General features: G+C 37.8%; 1 protein-coding gene across 3 annotated transcripts in view; it reads left to right on the top strand.

Annotated features, from left to right (window-relative positions):
• Positions 1 to 19087, top strand: part of KCNIP4 (potassium voltage-gated channel interacting protein 4) — a 506159-nt gene that overhangs the window by 258327 nt on the left and 228745 nt on the right. Inside the window, exon 1 of one of the 3 annotated variants that reach the window (XM_072622133.1) lies at positions 2223 to 5349. The exons of 1 other annotated variant lie outside the window; for it this stretch is intronic. In XM_072622133.1, coding sequence (XP_072478234.1) covers positions 5238 to 5349 — 112 coding nt within the window. In that variant the 5' untranslated portion in view covers positions 2223 to 5237. Of the gene's footprint in view, positions 1 to 2222; positions 5350 to 19087 lie in introns of those variants that run through there. One more of the 3 variants, XM_072622135.1, reaches the window with a different exon arrangement.

Below are 19087 nucleotides of genomic sequence, written 5' to 3'. Positions count from 1 at the left end.
AACTGAATGCTTCATCTTTTTTCCCTCACCCCCACACTGCTTTTCTTCCTAATTTCCTTTTCTCAGTTTATGGCACCATCATATTCCTCATCACCTTGGGGTTAATTAGACTAATTTTTTTTTTAACTTTTCCTCTTTACCTTAGATCCTATTTCCAATCTATTGCCAAACTTGTTTATGCTACTTCTACAGTACATCTCCTCTTTCCTATTCCCATTTACAACTACCCTTGATTCAGACCCTTATCATCTCTCATGGAAGGCAATTGTGATAACCTCATATAATCCTCCCTGCAGTGAATCTATTAAAATGTAAAGCTCCTTGAGGGCAGGGACATAGTTATGGTACACAGTGGGTGCTTAAGAAGTATTGATTAATTGATCTAAAGCATCCATCATCTACTGCCAAAATAATATTCCTAATATGTGGGTCTGGTTCCATCATCTCTCTGATCAATCAGAATAGTTTCCTATTGTCTACTACCCTGAGTGTAAACAATGCATTAAGTGTTTATCCTGACGTTCAACTCTTGTAAGCTTCCTCTTATATTTTCCAGTTTTATCTCCCACTACTCCCCTTCTAGCTATAGTCAAACTAGACTACTCATTGTACAGGACTTTCTATTTCCTGTGTTCTATCCTTTGCTATCACCTTCTGCTTAGTCCTGCTATCAAAACCTATGGCTCATGTAAACCTCAATAAAAACCGAAATTAATGGATTATTTCTCCCAAAGCTCATGAAATCCTACCCTTCATGTCAAACTTTGGTTTTGAGTGAGCCCTTCATAGTAGCCAGTGGCAACCACTATTTTGATATAGATCAGTATTGAGGAGATCAATATGAAACATGTATGTGTCCTGTGAACAGGAAATAGGAGTTGTGTGCAGTGAGAATATTGATAGCTAAATGATCCTGGGTTATTTTATCAGAAGTACCCAGTGGATCATCAAGTTTAAGAATAATGTCAGGGAATCTTTTGTTAAAAAAGTAAACATTGTATAGTGTAGGAAATTCACAAAACAAAGGAGAAATATTTAATATTTCCTATGAAATATCTCTTAGTTGCAAAAATGTAAAAAAGTGTGTGTGAAGAAAAGTCATTTTTTTATATCTTGAAGGGAATTCTATATGTGGATTATTTTATAAAAATAATAATGATAACCTTGGCATAACTTTAATAGGTTTTTTAAAACTACAATGGCTTTTTAATGGTGTATTTTAAAATCTAATCCTTCTATAGATTCAAGAGGGCACTCAAATCAAAAGGATATAATGCTTAATTGTTTAATGGACATCCATATACATATTTTAGAGAAATCTATTCAAGGGGCATTTACCTAACCTTTAGAGTCTGCCCTGTAGCTAAGTGCAATATACTTTTAACACTACTGTAGTTCCTGGAGATAGTCAATCCAGAATGCTTTCAAATACCTTTTAAATGTAATAAAACAAGGTAAAGAATTGATATACTTTATGGGGATATTGAGAAAGACCCTTACACTTGTCTCATAGAGGTAAATAGTTTTCATAATCATCATCACCATCATCACTAATATTTATATAGCACCTACTATGTGCTAGGCACTTTGCTAAGCTCTTAAAACAAGCCTGGGGGGGGGGCAGGTCACATTATTTTTCCAATTTTACAGATGAGAAAATTCAAGTATACAAAAGTGAAGTAGCCTGCCCAGAGTCACAAAACTAAAGAGTATCTGAGGCTGGATTTGAACTCAGGTCTTCCTAAGTCCAGACTCTGCACCTTACCCACTATATCACCTAGATATCTAAGCATGATCATTTCTCCCCACTTCTCATGAGTCTGTAACTCCCTATTGTCACAGAATACAAGATCCTCCTGGCTTCCAAGCCTTTACATAATTTGGCCTCACTATACTTCACCAAAATTATTTTGTCTTCATTACCTACTCAGCAATACGTCTCATAATAAGCCTTTGACTTCAGTTAGACTTCATCACTATCCCCAGCATACACTTTATTAAACATTTCTTTTGTGTCTTTTTTTCACCCTATACTGCTATTCTCTGTATAAGCAAGTCCTATTCATTTTTAAGATGCAGATCAATTCAATTTAATCCCACAAACATTCCATTAATCTTTGCCAAACTACTACAGTCCGTATCAGATCAGTCCTTCCTCTCAGCTTCTGTTGTAGATAATTGTTCTTTTTTATTTCATTTTTTTTTTTTTTTTGGATAGAACCTAGGATTTCATTGGTATAAGGATTTCCCAAAGAGGAAATTCTCTCCCCCAGTGCAGATTGAGACCTGATCTGAAATGAATAGTTTTAGTGAATTGCCTTCTGAAGTGCAATATAATTGTGCCATATAATTGATAGTTATTGTTTTTATTATTACCATAGCCAGCATGTGTCCTACTCATTAAACTCCAGTGGCTACCTGTCCCCAAAATCAAAAATAAAATTTTTTGCTTGATGTTCAAAGTCCTGCATAACCTGCCCTTTCCACCATCTTTCCAGTCTTCTTACATCTTATCATTTCCCTCCATCCTACACCAAATGTATATACACATACATGTATGTATATGTATACATACACACATATACATGTACATACATATACACATATATGCGTATATACAAAAATATGGTCCTCACAAAGAACATGCTTAATAAATAAACTTTTTGATGAATGAATGAACTGTAATCCTGTCAGGAGATAATAAACAATGCTTTAAGTGTTCCAAATTTTTCTTAATTGCAAAAAAATAAAATATTTCTGGCTCCAGAAATGAGAGATCCAATATTCACAATTGATATATGGATAGGACTTTAGTGTAGGCCTTTCTACTTCCCTTCCTACTCTTTTCAAAATATACTATATAATATGATTGAAATAATATTCCATATCTACTGAATGTTTCTGTTGTGCAGATACTCTCCTTGTTTTATGGAGGATGTAGAAGTTTAAAGAAAACAAGTTCATTCTCTTGGAATTTAGAGTCTAGCCAGTGAAAGACAAGAGACAGATATTAAAAGATAATCAACAATATAAGACTTTGATAAGTATCAGTTGAATAGTTCAATGAGTGGACTTACAGGAGTTGAGACAGCAAAGTACAGTATGAGCTCAGGTAGTTAAAATTTCATTAAGGCTTTTTTTTTCTAATATGGTATTTAAATTTCTAAATACATTATATCCCATTTGATATTCACAACAATTCTGTGAGGTAACTGTTCAGTTTTTTATACCCATTTTTCAGATGAAACAACTGAGACTCGGGGAAATTAAGTGACTTGCCCAGAGTTACAAAGTTATATTAGTCAATATCAGAGGTGGGATTGGAACCCAAGTTTTGCTGATTTCAAATATAATGCTGCCCACTCATGCTACTATAGAATAAAAAGAAAGTCAGAATGGGAATTGGAACTCAATTAGATTTGCAACCTATCCTCTAACAATATATGACTATGAGCTATCACTTTAATCTCATTTTCTTGATTTGCAAAACTAGTGGTTTGAGATAGTGCTTCTCATTCTAGTGTAGTACAGTAATACTCAAATAGACAGAGGAGCACTAATACATATATGTAGATCCCTACAGACTGCATATTGACTTAGTTTTTAAAATGTAATGGTATCTGTGTTTAATTGTACTTCCATTCATTTTGTTAAGTATTTCCCAATTATATTTTAATCAGTAGTGTTGCTGGCCACATGCTGGACAGAGACACTTATATGATACCTCTGGTGTAGCGGATTGAGCATTGGATTGGAGACCCTGGGCAGGTCATTTACTGTCTCTCAGTCTCAGTTCCCTCACCTCTAAAATGAAAGGCTTGAACTCAGTCTCTAATATCCCTTCCAGCTCTAAAGTCTATAATTATATGATGATCTTTGATGTATGAAATCTCCTTCCAGCAGTAAGTGCTGTGATCTAAGGTGAAACTAAGCTTTGAAGACTGGCTAGGATTCAAGCTAAATGATGAGAGAGTGTGCCCTAAGGCACCCCAGATGGCCCATAGCATGTTCCTGGATATTAGGCTTGCTTTGGTTATGTTGTTATCCCTCCAGAAAGGAGAATGATACTGGGGCAAGAGAGTAGTAGCAGCTGCTTGGGAAACAGGACTGATTGTGTTTAAATGATCCTGGCAGCACCTGGGCTATGTTTTCCCTTAGCTGTTTCATGGAATGAAGGCTCCCTCTCCTTGTGTGGTCTTTAGAGAAAGAAAACATGAATGTGTATGAATAAACATACTTGGGAAGATGCTTCACTTGGATTAAGCCCTGGGCTGTATATTGAATGAAACTTAGCTGCCTAAACATTTCTTGTTGCCCTTTGGTTGCCTTAAGAATCCACATGCCCACAGTGTTCTTGCCTTCTCCGCCCCCCTCTATACTTGTGTTAGTAAACTTGCCAGCCAGATTAATCTTGTCAAAGCCTCCAGATAAGACCTTGGTGACAGGGAAGCTTATGTGGTAGGTGCTCAATTAGGCATCCCTTTAAATAAGACCTGAAGCCAAGATTGACAAAGAACTCCCAGCTGTCTTGTATTGTCCTTTCATTTCTATTGGAATACATTGCAAGTGGAATCTGGAGGAGATGGGGAGGGCTGGGGGAGGAAGGGGCTACATCTGCAAATATCATGCCTGAGTATTTTTGTTTTCTGTGGAAGGAGGTTAGTTTTTTTTCCTCTAACGAGCTAGCTGTGAGGGAAAGCAGCCGCCTTTGGCAAATAGGCGTTTGTCAAGCTTCACACACACACGCACACAGAAAATAGTGTTAAAACAGCTCTGAACAGACTTGCAAAGCTGGAGTCTGGGAACATTAGGATGCACAGTGCTGGTGGCAGTGTGCTCCCTAGTGCAAGTTTCCTGGGAGTGTTCCTTCTTTCAACTGACACAGCAAAGTCTCCAGTTCGGAAACAGCTGTTTCCCTGGACGCTCTCGAGATACAGTCACTGCTGCTGGTCCCGATGTCCACAGAGCCGAAGCTAGGTGGACCTGGGCGGCGTGCAAAAGCAGCCCCGCTGCTCCCTTAAACAGATGGGAAGAGGGGCAAAGTGGGCCGGCCTCCGCTTGGGATCGCTCCTCCGCCGGGAGGTTCAACTGCTTTCCACCTTGACAAGGAGAGGAGCTGCTCACTTTTTTCCTTTTGCAACTCGTCCTCAGCAGCTCGAGGCTGCCGGCCCCCTCATTACCTGCCTCCCGCTCTTCCCCGCTGGTGCGGAGCCTGGAATGATTTGCCTGCTTGGAGAATGTTGACTTTAGAGTGGGAGTCGGAAGGACTGCAAACAGTGGGTATTGTTGTGATTATATGTGCGTCTCTCAAGCTGCTTCATTTGCTGGGACTGATTGATTTTTCGGAAGGTAAAGAGGCTGCTCACAGTCGGGGCTTTGGGGGACTGACTGGTTCAGGATTGGGCTAAGTCCTGCCAAAGTTGAGTTAAAGTTTGCAAATCAGCATGCTCCACGTGTGCAATCAATGGGCTGTGTGTTTTCTTTCAACTGACCCTGACGTTTCATACCGGGAGGGAAGTGCAAATGGTGTTAGAAGGCTTGTTTGTGTAATAGTATGGATCTGACAGCGTGCCTGTGGTCCAAAGGCAATTTCCAGGGTGAGACTGGCAGTCTACTCAGGATACTAGCCTAGCCTAGCGTTGCAAGTTGCTCTGTAGTTGGCAAGTTATTCCTGACCACCTCGCATTCATTTAATGAGTAATTCTGTCTGATTAATGATCTAAAGACGCTTCATTAGCTAAGGTGCAAACCTGGGAAATGGAGGGGTCTAGGGAAAGGAAATGTGGGTGGACTATGATGTAAACTAGTTTCAACTCTGGCTCTGTTCATGTGTATGGTTAATACTTAGCAAAGATGTATTTTCCACACTAAATTTCAACCCTTTGCCATTTAATGCCTTCTGAATCTACTTTGTTCATGTATCTCCTCAGAATGTTTTTCCTAAGTGTATCTGCCTTTCTGAATATGAGGCAATAAGCCTCTTTGCCTAGCATAAATTACATGACCTTTACTTCTGCTCTTTGAAAAATCAGTTCGTTTTACGAAGATATTACACAAATAGTAGTTTTGTTCTGAGATGTTTGCCCTAACCATCTTTTCTTTTTTAATCTGTTCAACCCATCCTTGAAACAGCAGGACTTTTTAAAAATAGCATGCAAATCCCAATAATTTAGGGTGAATTCTGCACCAGGTTGCTTTTCTTCCCAGATGAGATTGCTTTAGCTAATTCTTCCTTTCATGATTGGATCCTTTAGGATGCCAGGTGAGATTATTCCCCTCACATAGTTCTCCATAAATGATGAGTTGTTAAAGATTTCCCATCATGATTGGGGTTTAGATAAATAGGTCTTGTTTTGTTTTGAAATCTTGGTAACCACAGGTGCTAAGACATTATCCCCAGATAAATCTTGTAAAAATGCTGATTCATTTTAATTATTTTATTATAGATTCACTTGTGTGTATATATACACACACAATTTTAAAACCCATTTTCTTTAGATTCCTTAGTTGAAGACTTGTGGAGAAAGAAATGAGTTCTTATCACTTCAAATTCTTATCTCCTCCTCAAGTACTCGAGATCTGTGACAAGTCCTGCTTAATCACACATGAGAATAATATTGCAAGGGGATAAAAAAAAGACCAGAAATTACTTTCTTCTTATTCTGATATTACACAATAATTTAATTGAACTACTGGAGGGACAAATTGCGTAACCAAACTTCTCACAGTGCCCCAAACCAGGACTGTACTCTTCAGAGATCTCTGGCCCAGCACATTAGTTTCCATATCTCAGTAACATTCCAAGTGAAGAAGATTACATCTTGCTCTTGAAAACCTTCCTGGTGATTTCTTTTTGAGATGGAGTTTTTTGTTTTGTTTTGTTTTGCATCGTTCCTGTACCGTTTTAGTCTCCGTGTCACTATTCCCTTGCTCCTATGAAATATCCTAGAAGTGACTGCACTTCAGAGGCAGAAGCAGCAATTTCTAGATTCTAACATCTCCCAAGGAACTTGAGGAAGAGAACTTTGACATCAATGTAATATGATGTATTGTTTTTTATAATGTCAATATTGATAGTATATGGCTTAGAAGCTGAATATCCCAAGTTCAAGTCCATCGAGAGTGACTCAGCTTTTCATCTATCCTGAAGGATGTCTTTATCTCATACACTTTACCAAGTAGGGGGAGGTGGGGATTTCAAAGGCAATCTTCCAAACCATGGTTCTGGTAGGTAGAAAGTATATTAGTTGACCTGGTGTCCCTAATTCAAAAGTTCCATCTCTAACTTCACCTCTTTTTCAGAGGAGTATTTATCCCTAATTTCTTTCTTCTGTAGTTCCAAGCCATTTGTTTTGTCTTACTTTCACCCTTACTTCTTTTCCCCCTACCTCCTATTGGAGTTATCTGAATTTGCTTTATCTTCTCTACTCAGATGTAAACTCCTTGATGGTAGGAACTGGCTTTATTCATTGTTGAATCCTTTAGATCATCTTCTGCACACAGAAGGGACTGAATGAATGTCTGTTGACTTGAACTGAGTTAAAAATTTGGTTTCTAAACTATTTCTGTGTGAGCTACAGGTTTATAAAAACCAGAGATAAGTCAGAATAGGATGGTGTTGCTGTAAAATGATTATTAAGAATATTCTAGTATAGTTATACTTTAGTATGAGGAACATTTATGTCTCATTTAAATAAAATTTTTATGTCAGTAAAATATTTTTCTTCTCCCTATAGTACTTTTTTCAATAGAAAAGCAGGTTTTCCAAAATTGAAATAAGTGGTAAGGGATAAGGTAATGATGCTAATGAGATTTTTCTCTTATTATTTTGGTTCATACACATACTGACTCACTAATAATGAGAAAATGGAAGAATATTGGCAAGAATGTTGCCCATTATTGTGCAAACAAACTGAAATACTTTTCCCCTAAGAAATGTAGTAAATTACCACCTTCTCCCCTAGAATTATTTTTAAGATAAAAATAATGTTCCTGCTTCCCACCCATTCTACTAAATTCAGTTTTAAAAAAAGACTTTGCTCAACTTTCTAATGAGAAGACAAAGAAGGAAACCTGGAAAACATCTCTTTAGGTATGGCAGATGATTTTGGAGTGGCAACCTCAAGTTCTAACAAGCAATAGCCATGTCCTGAAAAGATGTCAAAATTTATTCTTCTTACATTTGATTCCCTCAAAAAACTCTGCTTTTCAGCTATCCTGCCTACATGTTGGTCCTCACTCATAGTGCTCCATCTCCCACCTCTGGACTTTTGCATTAGTTGTCCCTCTTGCCTGGAATGTTCTACCTGTTTATTATTGTGTGGTTTCATACACAATACTATTTTTGTTTTTTAATGTTAAAATTTTTCTATTTTTTGACAATTGTTGATGACAGAGACTCTCTTCGGTATTCCCAGTGTTTAGCACAAACAATAGTTAACATGTATTCAGTCATTTCAGTCATGTCTGACTCTTCATGACTGCATTTGGGGTTGTAATGTTAATGTAAGGTTAATGGTGGAGGGGGGGGAGAATTAAAGATCTTCTCTGCCCATTACTAGGTCTCCATACCTTTTATTAATTTCTATTGAGGCACTAGTTCTCAAGGGCTGTGATGCCCTCCAGCTCTGAAAATTGTATAAATACTCTGAGGTGAGGTTTACTTTGGGGCTTACTCATTGGAAGTGTTTGTTTGGCCAGAGGAGATGCTGGGAAGCTGCTCAGGAGCCCTCCAGCTTTGAAAACCCAGATGTTGGTGCTTCTCTCTCTGGTAACCATGTATGTATGTAATGGTCAGACAGTTGGATCTGTCTGTTGATCTGTGATGTATATATTGTTTATGGTCAGATGGTTGGAAGTCCTGTCTGTTGATCTTTATTTTTCTGTTTGAATTCTGAAGTTCAGAGTGCTGACTTTTTCCCCTGAACTAAGTGCTTGATTAAAATGATTGTTGACCCCTCAAAAATTACTTTCCTTTTAGAAAAGCAGATCTAAGAACCTGTATAACAGGTGACCCTCCTGTGTATGTTGGGGTCTTTGTTATTACATACTGGAGTGGTTTGCCATTTCCTTCTCCAACTCATTTTATAGATGAGGAAACTGAGACAAACACTTTCCCACGGTCACACAGCTAATAAGTGTCTAAGGTCAGATTTGAACTGAAGAAAATGAGTCTTCCTGATTTCAAGTCCAGTACTCTATCCACTGCACTAGCAGCACTTCTGCTTCTTTGCTGTGGCTTCTTTCAAGATTCAACTCAAATCTCACCTTCTACAGAAGTCTTTACAAGTCTCTGAGCTTCTGAGATTATTTCATGTCTCTTCCGTATATATCTTAGTATATACTTCGTTATTTTTATTTCATCTCCCCACCCCCTTACAATATAAGCTCCTTGAGGATAAGGACTTTTTTTGCTGTAATTGAAGTTTACGAGTACATTTCTTTTTTTCTTTGTTTTTTGTTTTCAGTTTGTTTCATTTTTGCATTTCTTTGTATCTCCAGCCTCTAGTGCTTAACATTGTGCTACTACATAAGTTGTTTATTTTAATAAAGATATGTTGCTTGACTCACAACACTGAACTACTCTTATTCATTTGCAGAGACTGTTGGGTGAACCTCACGGCTTCAGTTATTATCCAAAATTAGTGACTGCACAGGTATTTGTAGCAGATAACTGAGAAACCCTCAGATACTTTTAGGAACCCTAATCTAATTTTAATGTCCTATGGCAGCCTGTGCCTTCATTAGAAGTCTCTTAAGATTTGTCTGTGGGTTATATGTGTATTTATATGCTGCAAAGCAGAGACAACCTCATCAAAGGCATCTTGGAGGCTGTTCATTAGAACTCAAGGTCCTGAGCAGTACTTTAAGTCAAATTTCAGCCAGGAGCTACAGAAGCCCAGCTTCCATCTGCTTTGATCTGGCTGTGGTGAAACATTTTTCAAGTTCCATAGTGATAGGGAAACCTAGATTCAAATAGAGAGAGAGAAAGACCAAGAGAGACAGACAGAGACAGAGAGAGAATGAGAGACATAAAGAGACAGAGAGACAGAACAGTTTCAAATTTATTAGGGAGAGTGAATAGATTGGCTATTTATACCCTTTACTATAGGTATAGTTTAAATAATCAATACTTATTGAGTGTCTGCCATTTCAAGGCACAAATTCCATGTGATATAAGACATTGGTTTCTTTAGAAGAATTTTTTTTTAATGTTTAGCTTCTTTGGGAGACTTCCTCTAGTTGTGAGTGGAAGAATTGAGATACGAATCTTAAAGCTATATGCACCAAGATGTAATGAAATATGACTTAGAACCTAGAGGCATATTTGAGTCCAAGGACATACATCTAGTAAATAAGGAAGTAGGGACAAATTATTTCACCTTTATGAGCCTCAGTGATGCTGGCCTCCTTGCTGTTCTACATACACAATACTGAACTCTGTATAATTTCCCTGGCTGCTCCTATGTCTGGAATGCTCTCCTTCCTCATCTCTACTTCCCAGCTACCTCAGCTTCTTTCAAGTGTCAAATCCCATCTTCTGCAAAAAGCCTTCCCCTGTACTCCATAGTGCTAGTGACTTCCTTCCAAGATTATCTCCAATTTATCCCATACATATCGGGTTCCTCCATAGCTAGTTGCCTGCCATCTCACCTATTAGACTATAAGTTTCTTGAATACAGAGACTTTTTGTTTGTCTGGTTGGTTGGTTGGTTTTGTGTTGGGATTTTTTTCTGTATTCTCAGGGATTAGCATGGTATCTGGAACATACTGGGCAGTTAATAAATGCTTGTTGACCGGACTCAGCTTCCTTATCAAAAAATTAATAAATGTTTCTTAACTACCTAACAATATGCCAGACATTGCGCTAGGGGGGAGTGAGAGACATAAAGAAATTGACCTCTTCCCTCAAAGAGCTTATATTCTATTGAAAGAGACTACATGTTTACATATAAGCATATGAAAATATCCGCGACAAACACAAGGTAATTGAAGTGCTACCAACTGTGAGAGAAGTGAGGAATCAGAGTAGTGTTTGAACTTTGCAATGAAGGATGGTACGGATTCAAACGGAAAAATGAGGAGGGAATATATACCAGATACTGGGTTGCAAAAGCATGGAGATAATAGACAAAGTATTGTATCTCTGTGTGGTTTCATGCACAATCCTATTTTGTGTGTGTGTGTGTGTGTGTGTGTGTGTGTTAAAATTTTTCTATTTGATGACAGTTTTTGAGGACAGGGACTATCTTTTTTCTTCTTTTTTATGCCCAGTGCTTAGCACAGGCACATGTTCAATTATTTCAATTGTATCCAACTCTTCATGACCTCACTGGGGGTTTTCTTGGCCGAAATATTGAAGTGATTTGCCATTTCCTTCTCCTGCTCATTGACAGATGAACTGAGGCAAACTGAGTTAAGTGACTTGCAGAGTCATACCACTAGTAAGTGTTTGAGGCCAGATTTGAACTCAGGAAGATGAGTCTTCCTGACTCCAGGCCCAGCTCTCAATCACTGTGCTACCTAGCTGTCTACCTGGCATGGAGTAGATTCCCAATAAATATTGATTGAATAAGAAGAAGGCAAATTTAGATGGAGTATCATGCATGTAAAACTGAGTAATGTATAAATAGAGAAAGATAGGTTGAGGCTAGTAGGTGCCAAGCTTTAAATGGAGAGACTGAGACAGTAGTGGGGGGTGAGGAGGGGTGGCAAGAGATAAAGGGAAGGGAGGAAGAGAGAGAGAGAGAAAAGAGAAGAGTAGAGTTTGTATTTAATTCTAGAGATCATCAGAATTCAGTAGAATTTATTGAGAAGGCAGATGACATTGTTATACCTGTGCTTTAGGAAAATCACTTTGGTAACTATGTGGAGGATTCATTGGAATGGAGAGAGACTTGAGGTAATGGACCAATTAGGAAGCTACCTCAGTAATCCAAATGAAAGGTGATGAGGGTTCAACCTAGAGTAAGGGCTGTGTGAGAAGAGCAAACGTGGTGGATGCAGGGACTGTGGTATGAGAATCTATAAGCTGATTGGATATGAGCATTGCTGGAGAGTGAATAAAGCAAGGATGATATCAGGGTTGTGAATCTGGATGACTAGAAGGCTAATAGTTCATTCCACAGAAACAATGAAGTTCAGAAAAGGGGCTGGTAGGGGGTGAAAGATGAGTTCTATGTTGGCTGGGTTGAGTTTGAGATACTTATAGAATATTTAATCTGAAAGGCCAATGAGCCACTGGTGATTCACTATAGTAGTTCAGGCAAATCAGGAGAGAGACTAGATCTGAGGATACACAGAGTTGTAAGGAAAGAAGTTTTATGAACTATAATAAGTCATAATGATTACATTTTGAAAAAGAAGTGGTTGCCCCAGACCCCAGAGGTACAATGATTTGGAGGTAATCCAAGAAATTGGAATCTCATAAGGTGCAGGAGGTAGAGTGATATCAAACGTTTCATTTCTACAGAATATAGAGATTTTATTTTTTCTTCTTCTAAAGTCATTGATCTTCTTTCATTAGGGAGAAGCATTCAAAGTAGCTCTTTTCAATATTACTGAAGTTTCCAGTTGAATTTCATCTCAGGACCAGTAGTAAAGTGATCTATAAAGAGCTGCAATGAGTATTCAAATAGATTTAAGGAAGAACACTTTTATTCTTTGTTCTCCTTTAGGTTCCCAGAATGGCCAAGTAACCAGTGTCCCTCTTCCTACCTATTGCTCTGGGGTGTTGAAAAATATTTGTCAAGTTATCAAAGAACGAATATCTAACAGCCTTAAAGAAGTGTCTCCTTTTTTCTTCTTTTCAAACCACCCACTCCCATGCTCAGCAGAATCTCTTGGTAGAAGTTAAAGCACACTGATTTGAGATGTTGAAAACAAGTAATTTGCTCATTAGTCAATGTTGAATCCAAACTCCTAATTTTTAGTTTGAGTACCACACCTTGCCATTGCCTTTCTGATCAAACTGTGTGGCCAATAGGGTGGAACTGGGTCCCTGGGGATAGCTTTGTTTGGCTAGTGTCACAGCAAATGGCCTAATGATCTATAGAAAGGATTTCCCTGTGCCTTATAAAAAAATTATTGTATTTAATCCTTTAAAGAGAGTTATGAGTCAATGACTGTGACATTAGCATTCTCATTTTACGAATGAGGAAATTCAAACCTCTAAAAAGCTTCAGTGATGTGATTGATGTCACACAATTGATGAACATTAGAGGCAAGATTTGACCTTAGGCATCTCCTATTTCCCAAATTCATTGCTCTTTCATGTATCAGCAGGGACCCTGACAGACACAGGAGGACCTGCTGTACAGGTTCTTAGATTAGCTTTTCTAAAAGGAAAGGTCAACAATCACTTTAATCAAGCCCATATATATCATTCACTTAGTTCAGGGGGAAAAGTCAGCACTCTGAACTTCAAAGAAAATACAAAGAAATAATAATCAATAGATACTGTCTGACCATGAGCAATACGTACATCACAGATCAACAGACAGATCCAACTGTCTGACCATGAGCAATATGTACACCACAGATCAACAGACAGATCCAACTATCTGACCATACATACAGAGTTACCAGAGAGAGAAGCACCAACTTCTGGGTTTTCAAAGGGGGGGGAGGGTGTTCCTTAGCTGCTGCCCAGAGTCTAGTCTGGCCAAACACTTCCAATGAGTAAACCCCAAAGTAAAACCTCATCTCAGAGTATTTATACACTTTTCAGAGTCAGAGGGCACCACAACCCTTGAGAACCAATGCCTTATTAGAAAATTAACAAAAGGTACTTGAGGCCTATTAATGGGCGGGTAAGATTTAATAACATTACATTTCATTACACTCCCTCTACCGTAGAAACAATAAACAAAAAAAACCTCCACAGCCTTAATATGCTGCTAGTTGGATATGTTCATTCAATACAGCAAAATGGTCATTCTTTACCTTCTAACACTCATCTTCAAATACTATTGCTTTCCCAATCAGTAACTAGTAAAAAGTAGCTCGAAAGCAAATTCAGATGCACTTCCAGCATTCAGTGTGACAAATATACAATACGTAAATATAATACGTAGAAAACCCTTCTTCTGACATGTGACTTTTCATTTTGTCTTATCCAGAACCAGACATCCACACCACTCCCTGGTCTTCTCCACGCCATGCTGCCTACCCTTTGGCCATCATCCTCATATCTGCACCTTGGACTCTGCCTCAGACTCTCCCCAGTTCAGATAGGAGAGCTTTTTGCCTTATGTCGCTTGAACCCAACCCCATACCATGCCTCATCCTACCCCATTTTATGTATTATCTTTTCCCAGTGAAACATAACACAACAGGACTATCTTGCATTTAACATGGTGCCTGATGCAAAGTAAGAGCTTAACAAATGCTCTAGCTATCTATCTTAGGGGAATTATACATTTTACTTATATTTGATCTAAGAATAACTCCTCTGGGCTGTCCAGTCTTCTCGATGTCCCATGGATGAGCCATGCTCCTTCCTAATTTCATGCTTATGCTGCTCACCTCATCTCAGATGACCTCCCTTATTGAAATCTTGCCTGTCTTTTAAGGCTCAGCTCACGATGCATCCTCACAAAACCTTACCTGATTGTTTCATCCCTCACGACCTACCCCTTTCCTAAACTCCTATAGTACTTACAGTCTGGACCACAGACTTTAAGCCCTTTAATTACGTATCATTTGTATTGAAATCATATGGGTTTAAAGGTTTAAGAATTATTTGTTCATATATTTGTAAGCTTCTTGAAGTCAGAGACTAGATCTTTCATTCATTTTTTTATATTCAGCATCATCTAGCCCAACACTGAGCAAAGTTATATAGATAAATAAAGGTATTTGGATATGTATCTCTCACTTATATTTATGTATATGTATGTATCTGTAGCTATATATACATATATGTGTGTATAGATATAGGTATAGTTGTACATGGAATACATTTTTCTTTATTCTCTTATATGTTCATGGTTAAGTTAAGCTGAGTCTGGTCATAGGAGACTGTAAGTAAAGCTCTGAGTGCTGGGAAATTTAGATTACTGATTCATAGGGTATTTGATTCATCCAGGGTTAAGGATTTTTTTTTTCCTGTTCTATGCTGCTTTGGGAAATAATTTAGAATATGTTGAAGAGGTCTAACTGTTTTCATCTTCTCAATCCCCTTGTGCTTCCTGGACCATCATGAAGGTTGTGCTTTGATGTAATAAACTCAACCATGAGGCTGTAATTATATGTCCAGTCACAAACTCAATCATCAAATATTAAGTACCCATCCAGTTGCCGTGCTAGGCATCTGGGTCTAAGCTTCCCTGTGTATAAAATGAGGTTTGTAATACTTGTAGTAACTGCCTTTGCCTCAAAGGATTAAATGAGATTTTGTAGACATGGTGTTCAAAAAGTCTTAGTGCTAATTTAAGCTTCAATAGCTGCAAACAGCATTAAGGCTTTCAGAACCCTATGTGCTCATATTTATGTATGTGCACCCACGTATGTATACTTCTTGTATATTTACAAAACCAGAAAGTGCTATATAAGTGCCATTATTATTATTTTAGACATAACAGAAGAGACTCACTTTAGGTCTTAAAAAGTGGTGTAAATATGGAAGAACCTTAGAAATCACTTGATAAATCCCCTCCTTCTATAGGTCATGAAACAGGTCTAAAGAGGTAAATGACTGGCCTGAGCTCACAACTATTAACCACAGAACCAAGCCTTCTGACGTCTTGTCAAGTTCTCTATTTAATGCACCCTGCAGTCACATCATTTTTCTTCATTAGTAGGAAAAAATAAAAACATAGCACGTGTTTCAAAACATAACTCCTTGAGCATCAATGTTTTAGGGTGATGGATTCAGGCACAGTTAAATTTGTGGGAGATGGAGGAGGATGTAATACAAAATAATACATTTGTCTATAAAGTATCCAAATTGTTGCTTCAAAAATAATCCAAGGTATCCAGAAAAGGATATGGGAGATTCCTACGCACCAATGTTTGAATCTTTCCTATTCTACTTAGCAGTTACATGACCTTGGACAAGTCATTTCCCTTTCTCTGGGCTTTAGTTTCCCTGTAAAAGAAGGTGTTGGACTAAATAATCTCTAAGGACCCTTCTAGCCCTTAATGCTATACTATTGTCTTCAGATGTGGATGGGGGGGGTGAGGGGGGCAGGTGTGATTTGCATGTGTTAGCAGTCACTGAAGTGCACTCTTGTCAGAGTAATAGGCAAGCCTGTTTGACTAATGAGTAAGCAGGGATCTAAGATTAGGTATGCAATGAGGTGAATGGAAAGCCGGTTTTCAAATTTAAACAAATTAAGGAGGGAAACTGATCTTGATACATGACTGATAAAAGACTTAGAAGAGTAAAGCATCTACAAAAAACATCTCAGTTTCCACATCTGTCTTGCACGGCATTCAGCACTTCTCAAACATCACTGGTGCATTGATGTTGAAATTAGAGATTCTCTGAAGCATCACCTTCTTGGGAAGGCACATTTAACTCCTTCCTGTTGCAATAAAATGCTCAAAGCTGTAGATAGGAAGTGAGCTAAATGTGCTGCTTAATGACAATAAGAATTTTACAGCTACAACTCAGAGCTTCTTTGGAAAAGGGAGCTCATTAGGAATTTGTACAAAAGCTCAGGATCCCTAATGACTGTTCAGAAGAGAAGTACACTGTTCAAAATAGGATACTAGCTTCTGTGTTGGGTTATCTATTCCTCTTACCAGGCAGATATATATATATATTTATCTTAGTATTTTATGGGCATGTTCAAGAAAAGCTGCAGAGCAAGCAAAGAAATGCTTTAGCTACAAAATACTCATAAAGTGAATGACTGACCTGCAGAGCTATAATATCTTCTAGTAGACATGTTGCAGAATCTATGAAGGAAATCACTCTTGCATTAGTTGGCCATATTAAAGGCAAAAATTCCACATTGAGGCTTCCATCCCTTAAAGTCCTCTCTTCTACCTTGATTTTCAAGGAGACTGAAAACCCACATGATTTTAGGGAACCATGCAGGAGTCATTGGTTCTGATTAATAGCATACTCCTTTTTTCCTTCAGTGCTAACTGATGTGTGCTGTATAGTGGTCCAGAACTTGTGTCAGTATCATATACGTGGATGAAGAGGGTTCAGGGAAAACAGCAGCTGTTGAATGGCTCAATTAAGGAAAACTCTGGCCTATAACTCCATTTTTCTGCCAGGGCAGTCTACTAAGTCTTGAGTTAGATAGTGGAAAAGAGGCTAATTATCTGGGATCAAAAAGACCTGTGTGGTGATGAGTAGAGCTTATGGTAAGAGAGATGTGGAGTGATTACAAATGAGGAATGTATTGAGGTTGGACAGAAGCACTGCAGCTACTGAACTAAATGCTGGAGTTGCAAATAGGAAAAACAAGTCAGTTCCTGTCTTCAAGGAACTTTTCTGTTATGGGAAGACAAGGCATATACAGTGATGGAAAAGGAGAATTCCTAGGTCCTTTTCACCTGGCCTGATCAGTTTGGTGAGTAAGAATATTTACCTGTGACAGGAAGTCTAACTTTTACTGCTCAGTCTATACCAGGGTTATAGGAATAAGAATGTGTTCATGAATTGACCCATGACTGCACTTACCATCCCTTTAGGAATTCTCCTTTTCCATCACTTCTCTATATGCCTTGTCTTCCCATAACAGAAAAGTTCCTTGAAGACAGGAACTGACTTGTTTTTCCTATTTGCATCTCCAGCATTTAGTTCAGTGACCAGTAGGTAGAAAAAGCTTAATAAAATTTTTCCCATTCATTCAGGTCCAACCTATCTAAATTATACCAGCTAAATATACTAATGATTCTCTTTCTTATCAGTAGGGTAGTTTGGAACCAGACCATGACTCTGTTTGTATACTATTTTCCTTATACCATAGATTCTGAATTCCTAAAAATATTTTCAAGGCCAGTCCTAGAACTAGTTTTGTATTAAAAGGGGATGTAAGGGAAAAATCCTGCTACTTTTCTTACCTTGACTGCTTTTATTTCTTTCCTACAAGAAAAGTGAACTGGAATCAAGAGACCTAAGTTAATGGGCTTACTTTTGTCATTAGCTACTTGTGACCTGTGGTTAGGTCTCTCAATCTGTAAGGACCCTAGTTTTGTTATTTGTAAAATTAAGATGTTGGACTAGAATGATAAACATCTCTTCTGGTTTTGAGATTCTTTGCTTCATGAATCATAATTAGAGAAATTTGACTGGAATTTCTTTTCTTTAGGCAAATACCAGTGTTTGGGAAGCAAGGTTAAGGTATTCATGCCTTTACCATATGAATATTAAAACCATGTGAGGATAAACAAAAAAAAATTGTAGACCAATATTATCAATGAATATTAATTCAGAAATGTAAAATAAAATCCCATGACTTTTATTGCAATTTATCCAACGAATCATTTATCATGATCAAGCTCTATTTATATCAAGGTTGGAAAACAATCAACATAACTAATTGTATTAGGATATTCTTTTCTCTGACCCTATTTTCTCTATTAAAGGCCCATTTAGAAAAAGTAGCATGCTATTGTAGAAGAAAAGTTAGGTTTTTTGCTTAGCATGCCATTGACATTATAGGACTTTTTGTTTTTCTTTCAAGTCGGCATGGTGCCATGGAATGAGGACTGGATTTGTGAGTCACTGGGCCTGAGTTTAAATTGCAATTTTACATTTTCCTTTTTCTATGTCCTTAGGGAAGCCATTTCATCTCACCAAGCCTCAGTTTCCTTATTGTACACTGGATTGGACTATATGGTGTCTAAAGTCACTTCCCTTCCAGCTTTAAAACTATGATCTTAAAGTAATGGTATTTTAATGGTCCTTTGCCTAAAAGATTAATAAAGATCATCGTGAAATAAGCCACGTTTTTATAAGCCATTTTTTTTAAGGACCAGGAGAATTTAGTATATTGCCCCAACTTTGCCAATTGGAGTACAGAAGTCTAGGTTTTCCCCAGAATTCTATAATAGGTACATTAAAAATGAAAACAAAGGGATTGCTTCAGCTGTAGCAACTAAGCCCTTTTAGGATATTCAATAT

The sequence above is a fragment of the Notamacropus eugenii genome, chromosome 6, assembly GCF_028372415.1.
Source record: "Notamacropus eugenii isolate mMacEug1 chromosome 6, mMacEug1.pri_v2, whole genome shotgun sequence".
Lineage (NCBI taxonomy): Eukaryota > Metazoa > Chordata > Mammalia > Diprotodontia > Macropodidae > Notamacropus > Notamacropus eugenii.
Note: the sequence above shows the minus strand (reverse complement) of the source record. Positions and strands in the feature narration are given on the sequence as shown.